This window comes from Eptesicus fuscus, chromosome 15, assembly GCF_027574615.1.
Source record: "Eptesicus fuscus isolate TK198812 chromosome 15, DD_ASM_mEF_20220401, whole genome shotgun sequence".
NCBI lineage: Eukaryota > Metazoa > Chordata > Mammalia > Chiroptera > Vespertilionidae > Eptesicus > Eptesicus fuscus.
Genome location: NC_072487.1, coordinates 50,545,356 through 50,568,479, shown reverse-complemented (window position 1 = coordinate 50,568,479; position 23,124 = coordinate 50,545,356). Strand labels below are relative to the sequence as shown.

Here is a 23,124-nt window from a genome sequence, read left to right as displayed (position 1 = left end):
TTAAAAGAGATGCCATTTTCAATACGAAGATTTTTTTCTGATATTTTAGATAATACAATTACATTAGTAGGTAATATGAATTCCAAACATCTTTTATTCCCCCAATTCAAATAGGTTTTAAATATATAGACAGCAATAGAAAATGAATATAACTTTGGAGGTACCTATCAACCAGTAAGAGGAGGAAGCTGATTTTTTTAAAAAAAATATATTTTTAAAAAATTCATTTTTATTATTGAGAGTATCACCAATGTCCCTCTTTTCCCCCCTATTCACCCCCTAGGGAGGGAGCTGATTTAACAGGGGGATGAGGAAGGAAGAGGGAGAAAAGAAAAAGAGAAAACAACCTGCTATATACTGATAATTAAGGACCAAAATTTGGTAATAACAGACTTTTACAAATATAAATTTAAGAGGATTAAAATGATCTCTGTAATACAGCAAACACATACTATTTCAATATGTTCCTTGGGTGTAGGAGAAAGTCATGGACTTAGAGCTCTGGAAGCTACGCTGCTCCAAGGCCAGTCTTACCTGTGCCACTGGTGGTAAGGAGTAACTGTTACTGCTGGCCTCTTATTAGCTGTGGAATTAAGAATGCTTTCTGCATTTGCTTCCCCACAATCTTTTTGGGGTTACATCACAGTGTGGCATTCATGGAGTGTGTGCTGGGTGTATGTAACTGCCATCCAGGTGGCACATCAGCTGCATGGATGAAAGAGGGGAGCTGCTGGCACTCAGTCATGTAGCCCTCTAGCAATTCCTGCAGTGAGGTGGCATGTCTGCCTCTGAGCTTCTCTGCACTGACAATAAAGAGGAGAATATGGCCCAGCTGGCGTGGCTCAGAGGTTGAGCATCGATCTATAGAACCAGGAGACCATGGTTCAATTCCCAATCAGGGCATATGCCTGGGTTGCTCGATCCCCAGTGTGGGGCGTGCAGGAGGCAGCTGATCAAGGATTCTCTCTCATCATTGATGTTTCTATCTCTCTCCCTTCCTCTCTGAAATCAATAAAAATATTTTTTTAAAAAAGAGGAGAATATGGTGAATGACAAGATTCCATTAGATCAAAACCAAGCAGCTGCTCAAGATAAGTCATGCTAATATATGAGGTGCTAATGATCGCTGATATACGTTGAGGCAGATGACATTTTTTAATTGGTCCCTGTATCACATAGAGCAAAGGTCTTTGGAATGAGACCAGAGTAGAGTAAGCAACAGTTCTACACAGGGAAACATAACATACTCTAAGGCCCTGTACTACTCAAATTTTTGTTTCTTTTGACCACATCTGTAACGCTTTATAGCTATTCATCAAGTTCTGGTATCAGAGAATTTAAGATTTGGGCAGCAAAATATAGCTATTATATGATACAGCGTAGTTTTGTATGAAGCCAACAAACTAATCAGTAGTGGCAGAAATGAAAAGGCTCTTTCCACTGATCGCCAAGGACCTCCCTGGGTTACCATTTTCCCACAGGTACAATGAGGAGTTTGGAGGTCTTGCATTCTGACAGTCTGGGAAACTGTGGCAGTCACTTAGTTAGGTGTTTCTGACGTACCAGGTTCTTCACAGCAGCCTTCACGTCCTTGTTCCTCAGGCTGTAGATGATGGGGTTGAGCATGGGGGTCACCACCCCATAGAAGAGGGATATGAGCTTGTCTGAAAGGTCCTGTTTGTCTGCCCCCAGAGGGTCCTTGGATTTGGGTTTCCCGTACATGAAGAGGATGGTCCCATAGAAGACGACCACAACTGTGAGGTGGGCAGAGCAGGTAGAGAAGGCCTTTCTCCTCCCCTCAGCCGAGGGGATCCTCAGGATAGTGGTGAGGATAAAGATGTAGGAGACAAATATGAACAGGACTGGGATGCCTAGGAAGATCATGTTGGCCACAACCATGCTGAGCACATTGATGGAGATGTCAGCACAAGCTAACTTCAGGACAGCCAGGATCTCACAGGTGAAGTGGTTGATGATGTTATCGCCACAGAAGGGCAGCCTCATGGCCTGGGATGTCTGAACTACTGAGTTGGTGATGCCAGCTGCCCAGGAGCCAGCAGCCATGGGCACGTAGGCAGCCTTGCTCATGACCATGGGGTATCTCAGGGGGTTGCAGATGGCCACATAGCGATCGAACGCCATCATGCCCAGAAGCACACACTCCGTGGCTCCCATGGCAAAGGAGAGAAACATCTGCACAGCACAGGCTGAGAAGGGGATGGTTTTCCTGGGGGTCAGGAAGCTGTCAAGAATGAGGGGAACTGAGGAGGTTGTGTAGCAGATGTCCAGGAAGGAGAGGTTCCCCAGGAAGAAGTACATGGGTGTGTGCAGGTGGGAGTCAGAGATGGTCACCAGGATGAGGACCCCGTTGCCAAGCAGGATCACCAGGTACATCAGCAGGATGAGCACAAAGAAGGTTTTCTCCAGTTTTGGGTGGGCAGAGAGGCCCAGGAGAATGAACCCCACCACTGGGGAGGACTGATTGGACCTGTCCATGTTGTAACTACTCTGTCACTTGCAGTAACTCAGAAGGTCAACCTCAGCACTCTCTGACTCCAAACGTGCCTGGTCAGCCAGGCAAAATCCCCACCCAGCTGAGCAACTGGAGAATAGCGCTGATAATTTGGTCATCTCTACAGGATTCTAGGAAAAACGTAGTAGAGATCAATATTTAACGTCTGTTTTCAGTAAGAACAAACGCGTTAATTTGCCCTAACTCTCCTGCAGATGGCAATTATAAACACTGGACAAACTATATAAAACATCTGTGTAAAGTATTGGCAAGGTAAATAAAACAATAAGGAATCATCATTCTTGGATAAGTAAGAACTCAGAGAAGTAAGATCAGCACTTGGGGCTGTTTTCAACTGGGGCATTTGCAGCTTCTGGAGGTGGTCACCGAGAGGCCAAGAAGCGCTGCTGACAGCCTCCTGGAGGTGGGGAGCAGGTTTTGAAGTGCAAGGCCCCCCACGAAGTTGTTCCTAATGAAGCTTCCTTCTGTTGGAGGGGAGGGCCGCGGATCCCACCCCCAGGGCAGCTCCATAAGCATAAGAGTGAATCAGAAGGAAACACGCATTTACAGGTTTTGTAGCTAGCTGCAAATTTCCCCAAGCCCTGAAATTGGATGGAGGCCGTCCCAGATTTTTGGCTCCCAAATATCAAACAGAAGCAAACGTAAATCCACTCTGAAGGAAGGTTAACATCACTGCAGTCTCTAAATCATTTCCACAAAAATTTTGCCAATGCAACACCTGGCATATATTTTTAAAAAATATGGCACGCAGGTGACAGGACAACGTAAGTGAAAATACACAGGGTGACTGAGGTTGCGGCTCGTGAGCTTGTGAAGGTCAGCGCTCTCGTGGCCACAGCTGTGCCACGTGTGCACCATGAGGCACTGCATCGTGGGCCCCGGGGCCAACACGGGCCACCGAGCTGCATTACTCACCGTGGTCAAGACAAGGAAGCCACTGACGTGTCCTTCAATCGATGACTGGGTAACGAAGAGGTGGGACATACGTACAATGGAATAGCACCCAGCTGTAAGAAAAGACGCAACGCTGCCATTTGTGACCAGGTGGATAGATTTTGAGAATATCATGCTGGAGCAGCAAAATCAGTAGACAGAAAAAGCCAAGAACCATATGATTTCACTCACTTGTGGGCTATCAAACTGAAGGCAAAAACAAATGCAAGAACAAGACAAACAAACAAAAACACAGACACAGACAACAGTATGGTAGTTACCAGAGGGAAAGCAGGATGGGGGAGGTAGGAAAAGGTAGAAGGGGTCCTACATGGTGATAGAAGGAGATTTGACTTTGGGTGGTAAACATACAATGTAATATACAGATTATGTATTACATATAATTGTACACTTGAAACCTATATAATTTTAATAACCCATGTCATCCTAATAAATTTATTTTTTAAAGATAAGCAACAGGTAAAAAAAAAATGAAACTCAAGTGTCCCTTTCCTTGGGGCTGGTGGGAGCCAAGAGCCTCTGCTGAGGCGTTACCTGTTGAGAGAATCAGCCCAGACCACAGTGCCAAGGTCTGAACAGGCTGTTGATCCTTTTGTACAGTTAGCGCAGCAAGTGGCCTTGCTGAGGCTGAAGGGGAATTCTGACTTCTCCCTTCTTGTCCTTCTCCGTCTGCCTGCTCGGGAGGCACTGGCTTCTCCCTGACACTGTTCAGAGCGCCCTAGTCCTGCTCTGTCAGCTCTTCTTTCTGGGCAGCTTGAATCTCTCCTCAGACTGCTAAGTGCTCCCCAAACTGGGATTTACTAGTATGCTGGGCCAGTAGAAAACTTTAGGCAACATTGAGGGTGTTGGGCACTAAGTTTTACTTGCTCTGTATCTAAAATACTCATGAACTTCCCACCCGTCCATAGTTCCAAGTGTTTTCAGTTATCCGGCCCCTTCCTCGGTGTACAGGGGCACTTCCTTCCTGGAGAACGAGACGCTCCCCGGTTGGTACTTCGCATTGTAGCTGTTACCAGGTCAGTCCCATAATAATTCAATTCAGGTGGACAGACATGTATTGTGCATCTGCTCTGGGTCAGGCAGAATTCCAGGTGCCAGGATCACAGCAATGAAAGGCATAACCCCTAACTCAAAAAGCTCAAAATCTAGTGGGGAAGTGGTGATCACCATTATTAATTACATAAGTAATTACATCGTCAATGTTGTCATCATCACCGTGGACTGTAATAATCGCTTTCATGCTACGGACAATAGGCCTTAGGGTCTATTTCACAATCTGCTCCCTTTCCAAAGCAGAAAGCCCCTTACTGCACTCCTCACAGTCCTCCCGCCTGGCCTGACTCCCTGGGTGGTGTGGGGTGCTGTATTAACTTCCTGGCCAGGGTCTTTTCACTTGGAAGTGGTTCCCCTTTGATGCTGAGCTAAAATATGCTCCTTTGCAGCTTTAAGCCCTCTTCCACAGAAAGCCCTCAGAATATCCAGAAATAGCTTGGCTGGCATGGCTCAGTAGTTGAGCATTGACCCATGAACCAGGAGGTCACGGTTCGATTCCCAGTCAGGGCACATGCCCAGGTTGCGGGCTAGATCCCCAGTGTGGGACGTACAGGAGGCAGTCGATCAATGATTCTCTCTCATCATTGATGCTTCTATCTCTCGCTCCCTCTTCCTTCCTCTCTGAAATCAATAAAAATATATACATTTTAAAATCCAGAAATAGTGTGGCTTCAGCATGAACATAAACAAGTGTAGTCTCTATTCTTCTCTGAGGGCCTTAAAAAAAATCAATATATCTCTTAGAGACACATGCACCATCTATTCTCTCTAAAAAAAAAAAAAAAAAAAAAAAAAAGCAATGGAAAAATATCCTCAGGTGAGGACTAACAAAAACAAAACAAAACAAAAAAACAGACAAACAAACAAACCTGCGCTTACCTTTATCAGAAAAACGGTGAGTAACAATGATTTGTTTCCTAAGGGCTGGGAAGAGGCCGCAGGTCAGACATAGTGACACTGGGTCTGAAGCTCCAGGGTGAGAGTTCAGAATGTGTGACAGGTGAGGGGTCCAGCCAGTCCCTCCCCTCCGCCTGCCTTGTGTGTTTAAGGGCACATTCTCCAAAGGACTGGACAGTGCCCTTAGATGATAATTTAAACTCCAGTCTGTTCTTTGGGATCATTTTTGTCCCTAAAGTCATTTAAAGTTTGGAAAGTGAGTTGTACTCAGTTTAGAAAGTCTGTATTCTTCTGGGATAAGATCCCCAAGATCCAATTAGGATGAAGGCACTGGAGAAGGTTTGCCGCCTGCGCTTCCTCTCTCCCTGCCTCCTTTTCCTTCCTTCCTTTTCTCTGAACACTGTAATCCCCTTCAGAGTCCAGCAGCCACCAGTCTTTTCTCCTGTGTTGTAGCCAAGCCCCACCACTCCAAGTCTGTGCTTATAGTGGGTTTTTGTTTGTTTGTATTTATTTATTTATTTGTTTGTTTGTTTATTTATTTATTTATTTATTTATTTATTTATTACTAGAGGCCTGGTGCACAAAATTCGTGCACTCGGGTTGGGGGTGGGGAGCCCTAAACCCAGATTGTGAGAGGGCACTGGTGCACGATTGGGGCTGGGGAGGGATGCGGGAGGTTGGCCAGCCAGGGAGAGACCGCAGGAGGGTTCCAGGGCATGTGGCCCTTCTTTCTCAGTCCTGATTGCCTGGACTCCAGCAGCAAGCTAACCTACCGGTCGGAGCATCTGCCCCTGTTGGTCAGTGCATGTCATAGCGAATAGTCAACTATCTACCCCCTGGTGGTCGTCATAGCAAGCACGTCATAGTGAGCAGTTGAGCGACCTTAGCATATCATTAGCATATTATGCTTTAATTGGGTGAACGGATGACCGGGCACTTAGCATATTAGGCTTTTATTATATAGGATTGATTTCAGAGAGAAAGGGAGAGGGAGAGAGAGAAACATCAATGATGAGAGCATCATTGATTGGCTGCCTCCTGCACGCCCCCTACTGGAGATTGAGCCGGAAACCCAGGCACGTGCCCTTGACGGGAATCGAATCTGGGACCCTTCAGTCCACAGGCCAATGCTCTATCCACTGAGCCAAACCAGCCAGGGCCTTATAGTAGTTTTTAGAAGGTCTGAATGAAAGAAATACTTTCCTTTTAAATTTTCAACTCATTGGATTAGGCCCGTTGAAGTAACCTGCCCTGTTCTTCCTCAGACTTCACTTGAAATCTCTCTAAATCATTGTCCTTTCAGCGTCCTATCATCTGTGCATGTGCTTTGAGAGCTCTTGGGGCGTCACTGACAGAATGTGAACCAGAACAGGGATGGGTCCAGAGAAGGGGAACATTCCTTTATTCACCAAGTGATTATTGCAGAAAATGCAGTAAATATTCTGCCTTCAGGAGTGCACCCTCTAGTGGTCAGAGAGAGTCACATGAAAGAAAATTACCAAACAAGGTAGGAAGTGTAGGACAGGGAGAATGCCCACACTGCTATGACAGCCCAGAGGGAGAAAGGGCCAGACTTCCTGCAGGGGATCTGAGGTCCGTGGTGTGCTGCAGCTGGCTCACCAATTGTGCAATCTCCTCCCGACTTACGTTTAGCGATGTTGTTGGGAGTTTAAAATTGGATATCGTGGGAGTGTTTACATCACAGAAAATCGGCAAATGATCCAGATCAGGGCTTTTTCGTTCTGGAGATCCAGTTGCTACACATTGACAGCACACCACTGGAACAGATGAGTGGCAGTTTGCCCGAGGAAGGGGAATTGGGAAGCACCTCAGGCAGAAGGGGCTGCATCAACAAAGGCACAGAAATGAGAAAGAGCCCAGCGATGGATGGGGCGTGATCAGCAGGGCAGTATTACTACAGCAGGAAGGGGCAGGTGCTGCTGATGGGGAGGAAGGCAGGGCTGGACCTGTGGTTGGTCTTCTTGGGCATTCTGGGAGTTAGGACTCTCTCCTGTAGGGGAAGAGGAGGTGCTTAGCAGTTTTAAGTGAAGGTCTGACATGATCACATTTGCATATGAGGCTGATCCTTCTGGGCACAATGTGGAGGAAAGATTGGGGACCGGAGGACAAAGACTAAAGAGACAGGGAAACACTTTTCAAAAGTGAAGATAAGGACACTAATTGGAGAAGTGATTGAAGGGTGGTGAAGACAGGGAGATTTAAGAAGTATTTGGAAGGTACAAAATACAACATCAACATTTGGTTGGATATGGCAGCCAGGAAAGAGAGTCGAGCCAATATTTGTAGCTCAGATGATGGGTGGATGATAGTGACACCGAGTCACATTATAATTAAACTATCAAAGTCAAAGATAAAAAGACAATGTTGAAAGCAGCAAAAGATAAGTGACTTGTCACATGCAAGGGAACTCCCATAAGACTATTAAGCAAGACGAGATGGGTAATGTTTGTAGAGAGATGGAAATTCTAAGAAAGAATACAAAAGAAAGGCTAGAAATGAAAAACACTGCAATACAAAGGAAAAATGCCGTTGATGGGGCTCATTAGTAGACTGGAAGACACAGCTGAGAAAAGAGTCTCTGAGCTTGAGGATATGTCACCAGGTAGGTCCAAAATAGAAAAGAAAGAAAGACAACCCCCTCCCCCAAAAACTAGTTTCCAAGAACTGTGATAAAACTATGAAGTGTAACATAATGTGTAATGGAAGTACCAGAAGGAGAAGAGAGAAAGGAACAGAAAACTACTTGAAGAATGTAAAGGGATCCTGAGATGGAAAAGTTTGAGAACCATCGCCTTAAACATTTCTTTTAATTTAAAACAAATAACTGGACTTATTTGCCAAACGTTTACTGCAGAAAGAGAGCCTTTTCTTTCCTATGAGCCCACAATTTGGACTCTTAACTAACCACACCTATGATACATTGTCTACAATTCTCTATTTCAACTTTCTTAAAGTGGAGTAAGAACTCAAAGACCTTTTTTTTTTTGCAAAAGTACCAAAGTGCAGAATCTGTCTAGGATTTTACAGCGATCTCCCTGACATCTGATATGACAATGATTTGTTTTAACAACTTGCCTTTAACGAGTCTTTCCAAAGCATTCCACTTAGTTTTCATAAAAGCAACTCCTTTCACCCTTTTTAGCTCAGTGTATTTAGTTTAAATAAAATTAATATAACTACAAGATTAACAACTGGCTTGAGTAACCAGAGGACCATACATAACTGCCTCTTTTTAAAAAAATATATTTTATTGATTTTTTACAGAGAGGAAGGGAGAGGGATAGAGAGTTAGAAACATTGATGAGAGAGAAACATCAATCAGCTGCCTCCTGCACATCCCCCACTGGGGATGTGCCCGCAACCAAGGTACATGCCCTTGACCGGAATTGAACCCGGGACCCTTCAGTCCGCAGGCCGATGCTCTATCCACTGAGCCAAACCAGTTTCAGCTGCCTCTCTCTCTTTTTTTTTAAATTTCTTTATTGATTAAGGTGTCACATATTTGTCCTCATCCCCCCATTCCCATCCCACACCCCTCCCCACGAATGCCCCCACCCCCCTGTTGTCCTTAACCATTGGTTAGGCTCGTATACATGCACACAAGTCCTTTGGTTGATCTCTCCCCCCTACCCCCACCCTCCACTACCCTCCCTCTGAGGCCCGACAGTCCGGTCGATGCCTCCTTATTTCTGGTTCTGTTCTTGTTCATCAGTCTATGTTGTTCATCATTTATTTCCCCTAGATGAGCGAGATCATGTGTTACTAGAAATATACTTATAAGAACCGAATGTGAGATGAGCAATAATAGTTATGCTGACAGGCAAATGAATCAGTCTGAAGTGAATTTCTTTCTGGACCAACAGATCTTTTGAGACCCAATTTCAATATCCACCAGTTCCTTATGTGTACATGCCTCTTAGTGTACCTCCCAGCTAGGAGGAGCAGACCTGCCTGACAATCCACCCTCCCTGAGCGGGTGACTTGCCATGGATATTGGTGCATGCATTTTGCAGAGGGAATGAGTATTGTTAGTTTATCTGGGGAAATAGTTAAAGGGAGGTTGATTAAAAGCACTCTGTTCTCAACAAGTGGCAACAACTACTAACATTCGAATCTCACTGTCAACTCAAACCCTCCGTGTCTACTCGATTACAGGAAAGATTTTTTATTTATCTCCTTATCCTTTGGTGCTTGGCTGAGAATAAGGAGATGGGCAGAGGAATTCACTGTTTTGACTGAAGGTCCAAACAACCTTTTGGTCCCCAGTCTCCTGCGCTAGCTTACACACCCTCCCTCCTGTCTCCTGTTTTGTGCTGTTTTCCTTTTCTGCTCTTACTTTTGGACTCCTGCCCTCCGTTCAGTCTTTTTCTTTAATCCTGACCTGTCCCTAAACCTCGTAATTTCTTCTCCTGACAGGTCTCTCACATGGGTGCCCTCACACTCTCCCCTCTGGCCTCCCACCTGACCCCCTCCTTGCTTCTGGGCTCCCATATAACCTAGGGGCACTTGGCAGTCATCTCACAGACTGTAGCTGCAACCTGCCCTTGTCCTTTCTGCTCTCTTTCTAGTGCGTGGTGCCGGCCCTTGGCCCATGTCTCATGCTCCCTGTTTTTAAGGGCAGAGGCCAGGCCTGGGCAGCTCTGGAGGAACAGTGTTGAGGGGCTGCAGGGAGGGCCAGCTTGCTCAGGAAAAAGGCAAACCTTCCGCTTCTTGCTTTGACACTTAGCCTTGCAAAAACAAGTACAGAGCCCCGCTAACAGACACCATTGTGGTCAAAGCACACCCAGACCTTAGTTATCCCTCTACTTCCAGGAATGTCTGCAAAGACATTCCTTTGTTTTTTAAAAATTGTATTTTATTGATTTCAGAGAGGAAGAGAGGGGGAGAGACAGATAGAAACAGCGATGAGAGAGAATCATTAATCGGCTGCCTTCTGCACACCCCACAGTGGAGACTGAGTCTGCCAGCCGGGCATGTGCCCTGACCGGGAATCGAATCATGACCTCCTGGTTCATAGGCTGACGCTCTACCACTGAGCCATCACGGCTGGGCTAAGGAATGTTTCTTTGTAGTGAGATGACTTACACAGAACTGTCTGAATCTTACCTAATTGGGTTTACAGGACACAAGCCCTAAACTCCTGTGAGGACTATCACCAAACTTTAAATTGCTTCTGGGATTGAAGCTGGCCCCAAACAACCAGAGCTCCAAATTGCTCCATGGCTCTGGGACAGAGCCTCTGGGGAGAGGGCGAGGGGCAAAGAGCAGGGGGTGTCTGCCCTGCGCATGCAGGCTGGGCCTGGCTGCCAGGACCCCTGGGAAGCAGCTCCTCAGCCTGTCCTTCCTCTTGCTCTCTTGCTTGGCATGGAGGAGGCCACTGAAAGGGAGCAGCCAGAGCCGCTTCACCCATGGTCAACCCTAACCTTTGCTTACCTGGCTGTGTAAGCGAAGGGACTGCTGAGCCTCAAGACAACTAAGCACGATTTGCTTCCAGGCACAGCCCCAGCAGGTAGGGCTGTACCAGGGAGGGCCAAGCAGGGCAGCTGAAGCAAATCACCTCCCAAGCCCAGCGCCTTCCAGCATCCTCCCTGCCATGAGACCTCTGCCCAGGTGAGCTCCTGTCCCCACCATGGCTCATCCCCACATGGAGTGCTCTCTGTGGCTAAAGCTTCTTCAGGTCGGTGGGAGGAAGAGAAGAGGTGGTTGTGAGGGGGACTTGGTCACAGCTTCCATGTCTGAAGGGTTTTTCTAGGGGAAGGGAGCAGGCATGTCCTGGGAGCCTAGACCCGTGTGGGGGCAGACAGAGTGAGGAGTGGGGAGGACATTAGAGGAAGGAAGTGTCTCCTTAAAGTAGGGGACACTTTCCAACAATCAAGCCTGCCTGGCAAAGGAATGGGAAGCATGCACTCACAAACCCCCAGATTTTCAAAGCAGGAATGGGAAAATTGTTTCATAGAAGGTATTCATATACAAGGGCGGTGAAAGAGGCAAGGCTAGTTGTTTTACAGCATTCCTGCCCAGTCTGCAAATCTCCAGTCAATAATATTAATATCTCCAAAAACAGATTTCTTTTCCCTAAATATTTCCAACATCCACAGTTAATCTCGGAAAATTGCATGAGGACAGCTTCCCAATGGCTTCTCCTATTCCATCGCCCCCAACCAGCAGCAGTGTAATAGTCACAGATGCAATGTGTGAAGCCCAGAGACGGCCCCCCCAGCCCCCACCCCCAAGCCCTGCTCTGAGGCAGATACTTTGGAGAAAGGTGTGATACCTGTCTCTCTCATGAGTGTCCTAGGGAGAGTGAGGAGGACCACGACTTCATCATCGCTCCTCTGCTTCTCCGTAAACCTGCTCTGGCACAAATGGAGGAGCCAGAATACAATCAGGGTGGTGAGGGAGGAGCCCTGGGGAGAAGGTCGGGAACCAGGCTCTGGCCTGGCCCTGTCTGCACTGCCTGTGACCTCTCTGATCTTGTTTCCTCATTTTAACATGAGCAGTCAAGGCTTGCGGTTTTCTCTAATGTAGTGGACCATTCTGTGGTGACGGAAGGACATCCTATATGCAGTGGCTCCTTTGAGTCACCTCTCTGCAAGGCTGGGTAGAACTGTCTGCTTTCCTGTGGAGAAAGCATTACGGTGGCGTTGCAGTGGTTAGAATGGTCAACTAGATAGAGAAGGGTCTGAGCTTGGAGTGGTGACATAAAACAGCTCCAGAAGCATAGAGCCTGATCACAATGTCACAGATGCTCACAGTGGGAGGCACATAGGACACCTGTCCTTGGATTCTTTTCCTGCTCCCCAGCCCCTAGGGCCAGAGTAGACTGAGGAAACTGCAGTGCCGTGGACAAAGGCATGGGTAGACAGGGGGGATGTGGAAGTGCCTCTGTTAGGGTCTCCATAGTCCACCAGCCAGAAACTCCGTACTGACAGTGTCATGAAGGGAGAGCACCAAACGTAAGAAATGAAGTATAAACCAGGCATCGAGTAACAAATGTAAATGCAAGGCAGACCCTAATCATCACATTCCTTTTGTACAGGACTCCAGGGGGAGCCAAATTACCATCAGAAAAATTATTACACAAGCACAGAATTAGAACCAGGGGAATGAGGTAGTCACTGGTCAGCATCACTGAATATGACAACCTCCCAGGACACTGGAGGGACAATTTGGGGAAAGGCAGGGCTGACCCTCTGGGTTTCTGTTTTCTGGTCTTCATGTAGGTTTATCCTTATGCATCCCTTTCCTCAAGGGTTAACACTATTGAGCCAGCTAAAATTCTTTCATATATCATGGTTTGATTAGATTACCAGGCTGTCCCTTTCCTGATTTTGATGTGATATAGCCTGAGACTTAAGGTAAATTTAGTAGACAGTGAATTTTGTCCCTTAGATACTGATATTACAAACTGGTGTGTCAATGGGTACATTTAATTATAATTGCTGGAAGCATCTCATTACAATCCCCAGTATGGATTCCTATAAACATGTGTTTGCTCAGTTTTCCTGAAGGTAGAAGAGAGAATTTAAAATGGAAGTGGCCAACCAATCCACTGTGGCAGAATTTGTCTTGCTGGGGCTTTCAGATCAGCCGAAGCTGGAGAAAACCTTCTTTGTGCTCATCCTGCTGATGTACCTGGTGATCCTGCTGGGAAATGGGGTCCTCATCCTGGTGACCATCTCTGACTCCCACCTGCACACACTCATGTACTTCTTCCTGGGGAACCTCTCCTTCCTGGACATCTGCTACACAACTTCTTCCATCCCTCTAGTCCTTGATGGCTTCCTGACCCCCAGGAAAACCATCTCTTTCTCAGCCTGTGCTGTGCAGATGTTTCTCTCCTTTGCCATGGGAGCCACAGAGTGTGTGCTTCTGGGCATGATGGCATTTGATCGCTACGTGGCCATCTGCAACCCCCTGAGATACCCCATGGTCATGAGCAAGGCTGCCTACGTGCCCATGGCTGTCAGCTCCTGGCTGGCTGGTGGAGTCAACTCTTTGGTGCAGATCTCTCTTGCAGTACAATTACCCTTCTGTGGGGACAATGTCATCAACCATTTTACCTGTGAGATTCTAGCTGTCTTGAAGTTGGCTTGTGCTGATATCTCCATCAATGTGATCAGTATGGGGGTGGCCAATGTGATCTTCCTGGGGGTCCCAGTTCTGTTCATTTTTGTCTCCTATATCTTCATCCTCACCACCATCCTGAGGATCCCCTCAGCTGAGGGCCAGCGAAAGGCTTTCTCTACCTGTTCTTCGCATCTTACTGTGGTGGTCATCTTCTACGGGACTATTCTTTTTATGTATGCAAAACCCAAATCAAAGGACCCACTGGGGGAAGACAAGCAGGATGTTTCAGACAAGCTCATCTCTCTCTTTTATGGAGTGCTGACTCCCATGCTCAACCCCATCATCTACAGCCTGAGAAACAAGGATGTGAAGGCTGCTATGAAAAACCTAGCGAGTCAGAAATACTTCACCCGGTGACAATGGGAGGAAGCAGTAGAGTGTCTTGTGATTCTGTGCACACAGGGGATCCCCTAAGAAATGACCGCATGCTAAGTACAGACTTGCTCGGTTTTATCACAAAACTGCCCAAACAATGTCCATCAGGACGGGACTTTCCTGAGTGATTAACAATGCAACATCAACTCTCTAGAATGAAGAGGGGGTTGTGCTAAATCATGTAGAACCAAGAATAAGTGACGTTTAAAATTTATTTTTATTCTGAAAAAATAAGCAATAAAATTACAACTTTGTAAAAAATTATACTTCTTTCTTAGTTCATGTACAGACCAGCTGCAATTTGTATATGCCAATCATGTTGTTCTCTGCTCTGCGGTGCAATGGGGAGCATGGCAATGAGGAACAGTTACTAGTTAAGTGATGTCCAAACTAAAATCCAATCTGCATTTTGGAAAGTTACAAGACATGCCAAATGACACTATTTAATGCCACTTTGACTGTAGGAGCTCAGAGTGTTTCCAGTTTAATTATTTCCTGTTTAATATTCTAGAGCCAATTTTGGGGAACACCTCTTGCTGTACATAGAGCATATCTATTCCTACCTTTCCCCCTCCTTCCCCAACTAATCTAATCTCTGCAAAGAGAAAAAATAATTGAAGCCATTATAACTTTGCTCCAGAAGGTAAAGGAAAATATAATCATAATGTATGAATAGATAGAAAAATAGGGAAAGTAAAAAAGGATAACATGAAAATTCTAGAACTAAAAACTGAAATATTCAAATTAAAAATACAAGCTGGGCTTTCAAATTATTGGAGATTACAGAAGGAAAAGTCAGCAAAATAGAACAATAAATTGTATTCAATCTGAAAAACAGAGATAAAAGATTGAAACAAATGAGTCTTAGTGAACTTTGGGACCATAAAAATGGTCTAACACAGTGGTCGGCAAACTCATTAGTCAACAGAGCCAAATATCAACAGTACAACAATTGAAATTTCTTTTGAGAGCCAAATTTTTTAAACTTAAACTTCTTCTAATGACACTTCTTCAAAATAGACTCGCCCAGACCGTGGTATTTTGTGAAAGAGCCACACTCAAGGGGCCGAAGAGCCGCAGTTTGCCGACCACGGGTCTAACATATAAATTTGAATCACAGAAGACAAAAAGAGAGAAAGAATGAAGCAGAAAAATATTTCAAAAAATAATAGAGAAAAATATCCCAGAAGTGGTGAAAGACATAGCAATGCAGATTCAAAAAAAAAAAAAAAAAAAAAACCACAACAACAACCAGAAAATTTTATAATAATAAACAAAAATAAAAAGAATAAAATATATCATAGACACACCATAATCAAACTGCTGAAGAGGAAAAATAAAGAGAAAATCTTAAAAGCAGATTTGAATGACTGGTAGCTTTTCATCAGAAAAACAACAAGCTAGAATATAGTGGAAAACATTTTAAGAATATTAAAAAAGAAAATAAACCATTCTATAAGCAGCAAAAAAATTTTAAGAATGAATACAAAATAATGGTTCTTTTAGATAAATTAAAAACTAAGAGTATTTTTTTCCAGCAGATCTGTATAACAATAAATATAAAAGAAGTTTTTCATGTTGAAAACATGATATCAAATGGAAAGTCAGTTTTTTAAGAAGGAAAGAAGAGCACTGGAGATTGTAGATATGTGAGTAAATAGAAAACTATTTTTCTTTTAATTTCTTCAACATCTACATGAGCATTTAAAGCTGAAATTATAACATTATATGGATTATGGTTTATGTATATCTAATACAGATTATGTAGACCTGAGCACATATTATCTAGGTTCTCTGCTACAGGGTCTTTCACAGGACTGCTATCAAAATGTTGGCTAGGACTGGGATCTCATCTGAAGGTTTGACTGGGGAAGGTTTACTTCCAAGCTTATTTACATGGATATTGGTGAAACTCAGTGCCTTGAGGGTTGTTGGTCTGAGGACCTCAGTTCTACATTGTCTGTTGCCCAAAGACTTCTCTCAGTTCCTTGCCAAATGGGTCTCTCCAATCTGGCTATTTGCTTCATCAAACCCAGAAAGAGAGTGTAGTCTTCTGGTTAAAAGCAAGTCACTAATGGGGAGGAAATTACACAAAGCCATAAATCCCAGTAGGCAAGAATCACTGGGGCCATCTTAAAGGCTGCCTCCACATTCCAGATTCTACCAACATAGAATGGCCTCCCTGGACTGTGTTCGATAACTTCTAGTTAATGAAGTTTAAAAAAACAACAACAACTTGAGCCCTAACCGGTTTGGCTCTGTGGATAGAGCGTTGGCCTACAGACTGAAGGGTCCCAGGTTCAATTCCGGTCAAGGGCATGTACCTTGGTTGTGGGCACATCCTCAGTAGGGGGTGTGCAGGAGGCAGCTGATCGATGTTTCTCTCTCATTGATGTTTCTAACTCTCTATTCCTCTCTGTAAAAAAATCAATAAAATATATTAAAAAACAAAACAAAAAAAAAACAACTTGTTAAGGCTGTGGAAGAAATAATCAAGTCCAAGACCTGTGCCAACCTCTGTCCCCAACATGGTTTTCCCCTTCCCTCCATCCCTTGCCTATCCCTTTATTTGTAAATTATCCTCCATGTTCAATGCCTGGCCAGAAATTGCCTCCTCCTTGAAGTCTCCCCACAGCTCTAGAGCTCTAGGTGAAAGTCTCCCCAAGTCATGGTTTAGAAGCACTGTGCTCACAGCTGCTGGTTCCATGTGTCACAAGCATAGCATGTTTATAAATAATTCTTATCTTCTCAGCTGCTCTTTTCAAGAATGATAAGCATTTTGAAGTTTGCAGAAGTTCAATCAGGACATGGAAATGCTTCCCTTGATGTCCTTTAGTGGCTTAAGAGTGGAAAGTTCTATCAGGAACAAAGGAGAAAAATAAGTCTTTTTTGGAGTGCTTTCAGCAATAATTGGATCTTGGGGACATTGATTCAGAAATATAAAAAGTTTTCTGACTTTCTATGATTCCATTTCCAAACTTTTAATCACTCCAGGGAACACTGTAGTTCTAATTACAGTGCTGCTTTCAATTTTTCTTCTACATGTGTTAGTTGTTCCTTTGGGTATTTTGCCTAAAACACAGAAGCAAGGCAGAGTGGGGGAAACTGGCTTTCATCACTTCTTCAAATAAGAGGTGGACATCTCAGCCTGGGCCTTTCAAATTGGTGTTGCTATTTCTGGCCCAGGTGTGTCCCCCAAACAAAGCGACCCTTTCTCAGTAGGTTCCTGATCAAGGTAAGTGAGAGTTCTTATAAAAGGAATCCTTAACCTTTCATTAACACAGTAATATTTTTCAGCTTCTGGATTTTTCCCCCCAAAAGGGTTAGGGCTTGAGAAGGGAAGAAGTGAAACAATTTCAGTGCTTTCACAAAGATTGAGGGCCATACAGATCTCCTTCTTCCTGGGTCAAAAAAAAAACAACAAAAAAAACAACCACTACCGAGATGGCAAGAAACCTATGCAACTTTTCAATCTCATTTTATGAACTCCCTAACTTCAGAGACTCCTTGAGAAATGAGAGGGTCACATGGTTTCAAAGCCTCCTCTTGTACAACTCCAGGGAGCACCATTCACATTGTGGCCATGGAAATGGCTGGAGTTGTCCTGGAGTTATGCTTCAGAGGGTATCGTTTATGTTGTCTACAATATAAGTGGGGTCTCCTGGAACCCTATATCATTGTGGCTTGGAATTGAAGCGGCCTCATGGCCTGCGCAGCCCATACTTTCTGAGTCTTCCTTCCCCACTTCAAGAGCAGCTCTGCTTTACATTTGAGGGTTCTGAATTTAAGAAAACAAAAGTTCTCTTTCGTAACATCATTGCTCTCTTCTAGTCCCAATTCAGAAGAGGGTAACTTGGGGGTCGAAGAGAGGAAAGGAGTTCAAACTCTACATAGCAGGTTAGAAGGTTAAGCAGAATATAGCCCAAATCTGTGGCTTACAGGCCAGGTGACTTTCCACAAATTCAATGCAATTCTGGATGGAAGTTAAATAAGAAAAACTTAGAAAGCTGCCTGCTTGGTTCAATATAAAGCATTTTCTAATACTCCAGAGCTCTGCAAATAATGGAATACACTGTTTGGTAATGTAGTGACCTCTTTATCATGAGAAGAGATAAAGCCTAAACTGAAAAGCCATGCTCCAGTGTGGTGCAGACGATCTAGGATGGAAGTGAGGGTTGGACTAGACTACCTGGGGGGGCATAATTAGTGATAGGATATTAATCTGGGTAACATATCTAATGAGGAGCTGAGCCAGAAGGACTGTTAATATCCACTGATTCTTGTGTGGACACTCACCAGGAGGGAAGGTGACCCAGTAGAATGATAAATAAAAAAGCGCCAAAGTAGCTTTCCATAACTCCTATTCCTACCAATACCCTGAGTGCCCTTCCAGACACTCTGGCCTCTCCTAAACCTTGTGTTCCCCCTCCCTGTCAGACTGTGAGTCCATTGAAGCTTGGGCCATGGGGCACCCTTGTTCCTCATAGGAGTTGTCCTTCCTACATACTGGGTTATTAACAAGTGTTTTGATGGATGGGTGTTCAGACACAGACAAAAGGATGGATGAATGGATGAATAGATGGATGGATGGAGAGCCCTGGAGATGGATGCTGCCCATGAGAAAGGAGATCTTGGGAACGACAGGAGTATGTTTTCTGTGAGAATGATCTGGAGAACAGAAATAAAGTGAGTATTCACAACTAATCATATCACTAGTACCTGGCACAGTGGAAGAACATGGAGCAAACGTAAAGTCATTTTTACGATCCAAGTTTAATGAGATGAATTGCCACATAAGACATGGAATCGCTAAAATAAACGTGCTGTCTCTGATTAAATGCATTAAATGATTAGAACCACCGTTTTTAAACATTGTAAATTTGATGTCTTGTTGCTTCTTTTTCTTAGGAAGAAATAGAGACTGTGAACTCTCAGAACTGTTTTCTAATCACTCAGCCTGACTGAACTCAAGACCAGATGGCCTGCGCCTATGCGGGGCAAAGAATGCTGAGTTTGGATTTCAGTATTTTCTTCAGTTGAAAGAGGAGACCTACCATGGAAAGTGTCAACCAGACAGCCTCTGTGACAGAGTTTATTCTCCTGGGCCTCTCTGCCCACCCAAAGCTGGAGAAGATGTTCTTTGTGCTCATCCTGTCGATGTACCTGGTGATCCTGCTGGGCAACGGGGTCCTCATCCTGGTGACCATCTCTGACTCCCACCTGCACACACCCATGTACTTCTTCCTGGGGAACCTCTCCTTCCTGGACATCTGCTACACAACCTCCTCAGTTCCCCTCATTCTTGACAGCTTCCTGACCCCCAGGAAAACCATCCCCTTCTCAGCCTGTGCTGTGCAGATGTTTCTCTCCTTTGCCATGGGAGCCACGGAGTGTGTGCTTCTGGGCATGATGGCGTTCGATCGCTATGTGGCCATCTGCAACCCCCTGAGGTACCCCATGGTCATGAGCAAGACTGCCTACGTGCCCATGGCTGCCAGCTCCTGGGCAGCTGGAAGTGCTGCCTCCATAGTTCAAACATCCCTTGCAATGAGGCTGCCCTTCTGTGGGAACAACATCATCAACCACTTCACCTGTGAGATCTTAGCTGTCCTGAAGTTGGCCTGTGCTGACATCTCCACTAATGTGGTCAGTATGGGAGTGACAAATGTGATCTTCTTGGGGATCCCAGTTCTGTTCATATTTGTCTCCTACATCTTTATCCTCACCACTATCTTGAGGATCCCCTCAGCTGAGGGGAGGAGAAAGGCCTTCTCTACCTGCTCTGCCCACCTCACAGTTGTGGTCGTCTTCTATGGGACCATCCTCTTCATGTACGGGAAACCCAAATCCAAAGACCCTCTGGGGGCAGACAAACAGGACCTTTCAGACAAGCTCATATCCCTCTTCTATGGGGTGGTGACCCCCATGCTCAACCCCATCATCTACAGCCTGAGGAACAAGGACGTGAAGACTGCTATGAGGAACCTGGTGAGTCAGAAAATCTTCACCCAGTGATGTTTGGAGAATAGATATCCCTGTGTAGTTCTGTTCCCCTTGGCTGCTTTCACCCACCAATCTCAAAAGAATGTGTCCCCCAAAGAAGACACATGTGAACAGTAATGAACATGGCTGAAGTGGCTCAGTTGGCTGAGCATCATCCTGTCCATCAATGGGTTGCCACTTTGATTCCAAGTCAGGGCATATGCCTGGGTTGCAGGTTTGATCCAGTTGGGGCACTTGTGGAGGGCAGCTGATTGATGTTACTCTCTCACCTCTCTCTCTCTCCTTCTTCCCTCCCTCCCTTCCTCCACTCTATTTAAAAGCAATGGAAAAAATATCCTCAGGTGATGATTAAAAAATAAAAGAAATGACCAGAAAATCAAATGACACATATAATGGAAAATTTTACGGGACCTATTTTTTTTAATGTAAAACCTGATGAGAGAGTGACTTGAGGGAATGGAAGTGGAATGCTGCTAAACACACACACACACACATACACACACACACACACACACACAAACACACTTAGTGAATTTTCTGATTATCTACTGGGAACATCTGAACTCATCTTTGTGAGTAGGTTGCTCCATTTTGGGGGAAAAAACAGTTTAATGTACCTTTATGTTACATAAAGATCCAAAATGCTACTCTGGAGACAGTGTGGGAAAAACTTCATGACATCTATAATAATAAAAGCATAATATGCTAATTAGACCGGATGTCCTTCTGCAAGTCCTTCCCTCTAGACAAAGCCGCGTCGGGCAGGGTTCGAGGCAGAGGCGGCTGCTGTGGTGGCAGGGGCGGAGGCCCTTGCACGAATTCCATGCATCAGGCCTCTAGTAACAGTATAAAAAACTGTCTTCATTGTAGATGAAATGGCACATTTTCAAATTTTATTTTTCTTGAAGGCAGGGCTGACATTGGAGATGAGAATGAAGTTGGTCTTCTTCCTTTCCCTGACACTCAAAGGAGTTGGAACCATGCAGATTCCATGTCAGGCATTTCCTTTGAGGGCAAGTAAGACAGATCCTGTAACACAGGCATGGAGGGTCTTAGGTTGGGAGCACTCATAGCTGGAACCCATTAATTCCATCCAGTTTTAAGGTTAATTTTCCTGCCCTCAGTAAGTCTTGTACATAGTCTGGCTCTATAGTCCGGAGAGTTAAAGGATGGACCTATTGGGAGGGAGTAGAGCAGGGTGCCACTGCAGTCTGAGAGAAGCCAGAGTCAGAATGGTAAGGCGTGGCCAGAATAAGGTGAAGTAAGGTACCTGACAAGCGGTCCAGAAGTAAAATATGTGAGGCTCTCAATCAGTAGAGAAATGAAAAAGGGCAAGCGATTGCAACACAGAGAACTTTGAATATCTCTGTTTCCTTGAAGCAACTGGATGTCCATTTTTTTCCCGAGAATCAAGACTTTCTAATGAAGAAGAAGAAGAAGAAGAAGAAGAAGAAGAAGAAGAAGAAGAAGAAGAAGAAGAAGAAGAAGAAGAAGAAGAAGAAGAGGAAGAAGAAGAAAATGCTCCTTGCCTGCCTTGCTTGGGTGCCTGGGGTTCCTCCTGCCTAAGACATGGCCAGCAACTCTCTTTGGCCTCATGGTGCTTTCCTGCCCACACTGGGCAGAAACAAGGACACCAGTCACAGCCTGTGTGACCCCTTCAATAGTCTCGGGCTGAAAGAGTGAGCACATGGGGCATGTTCGTGTTTCACCATCTCAAAGGCAGTGTTATCTGTGCCACCCTGGTGTGAACTTTTCTTGCCTTATTGAGCATGGAGTCATTCCATGCACTTTTTAGCTCACTATAGAGAGGATGACATTAACTCGGGAATTAATTCCAACCTTTCTAAGTCAAGAATTGACTTAAAAATGAAACATCCCGCCTGGTTGAGTGTCGACCTATGAACCGGGAGGTCACAGTTTGATTCCTGGTCAGGGCACATGCCCGGGATGCAGGCTCGATCCCTAGTGTGGGGCATGCAGGAGGCAACTGATCAATTATTCTCTCATCATTAATGTTTCTATCTCTCCCTCTCCCTTCCTCTCTGAAATAAATAAAAATATATATTTTTAAAAATATATGAAACATAACTGAAGAGCAAAATTCCTTTTCAACAACTTTATTTCACTAGTTTTGACTTGAAAAACTGTGCCTAATCCCCACCCAGATCTTTCTACGGGACTGAAGGAGGTGTTCCTCCAGCTGCTGAAAGCACTGCCAGCACACAGCCTTCAGCTCTCAGTCATCCTCAGGAATTACCAAAGAGGGCTCGTAAGTAAAAAGAGCGGATTCACCCAACGTCATGCCCCCTTCCTCAGGGCAGCCCATATCCCATGACCGATTAATGAGGGATATAAATGTCTTGCTCCCACTGGGACAATTCTGTAGCGCCATCCCAGTTCCATGGGGTTGGCCAAAGCCTTTGTTGAAACTGCACCACAGCCCAACTTCTCCCTCTGCCCAGTCCTGCTTCCTTATCCTCCCTCCCACCAGTGTTGATCTCAAGAGTGCTTTCTAATGAACCTCCTGCACCCCAATCTCCATCTCAGAGTTTGCTTCCCAGCAAATTCAAACTGTGACACCACACAAACTCCAATGCTCAAGGAACACATGTCCTCTTTTCATAATCTGTGAACACTGGAAATACTTAGCAAAAATCATGTAGGATAGTCGGGTGAGGCAGTCTAGTGTGGTGTTAGCATCAGAAGTTTTGGAACCAGACCTGGGTTAGGTTCCAGCTCCCCTATTTATCATGCTTGTAACCTTGGTTTGTTTTATATTGTAGATAACTTTCTCTGGAACCTGCCCTCACCCTGCCCACTAGTTCAATATTTCCCAATCTTTTCCTTGGCATGAAATACATAGAAAATAATGGGATTTGAATGGCACCCTGGGGTAAGTGGATGAGTCTATTCGCCTGGGGGCTTAGGTCACACTACATGTCCTACTTAGTGACCCTGGGGGGCGGGGAGCGGGCACTGAGCTTGGCATATCTGGAGCCTGTAGCATACCAGCTAGAAAGCCTACCAAAGGCAGAATATCTTCTCCCTTAGCACCTGGTTAAAGGACAGTCATGTCTCTTCTCCTGATCACAGATGGTTGGACTCTTGACCAAAATATGGCTCACCATATTTTTCTCTCCAAGGAATTTGGGATTTGG

At 45.0% G+C, this 23,124-nt stretch overlaps 3 protein-coding genes across 3 annotated transcripts; 2 read left to right on the top strand and 1 right to left on the bottom strand.

Annotated features, from left to right (window-relative positions):
* Positions 1-1,536: 1,536 nt before the first annotated feature.
* LOC103286434 (olfactory receptor 13C7-like) lies at positions 1,537-2,496 on the bottom strand. Its single transcript, XM_008141915.3, has one exon. The coding sequence runs from the start codon at positions 2,494-2,496 to the stop codon at positions 1,537-1,539; it is 960 nt and encodes a 319-aa protein (XP_008140137.2).
* Positions 2,497-12,988: 10,492 nt separating this feature from the next.
* Positions 12,989-13,945, top strand: LOC103286598 (olfactory receptor 13C7-like). Its single transcript, XM_008142147.3, has one exon. It carries the CDS (start codon positions 12,989-12,991, stop codon positions 13,943-13,945), a length of 957 nt encoding a protein of 318 aa, XP_008140369.2.
* A 5,073-nt stretch (positions 13,946-19,018) lies between these two features.
* On the top strand, positions 19,019-19,978 carry LOC103286599 (olfactory receptor 13C7). Its single transcript, XM_008142148.2, has one exon. The coding sequence runs from the start codon at positions 19,019-19,021 to the stop codon at positions 19,976-19,978; it is 960 nt and encodes a 319-aa protein (XP_008140370.2).
* Positions 19,979-23,124: the final 3,146 nt, after the last annotated feature.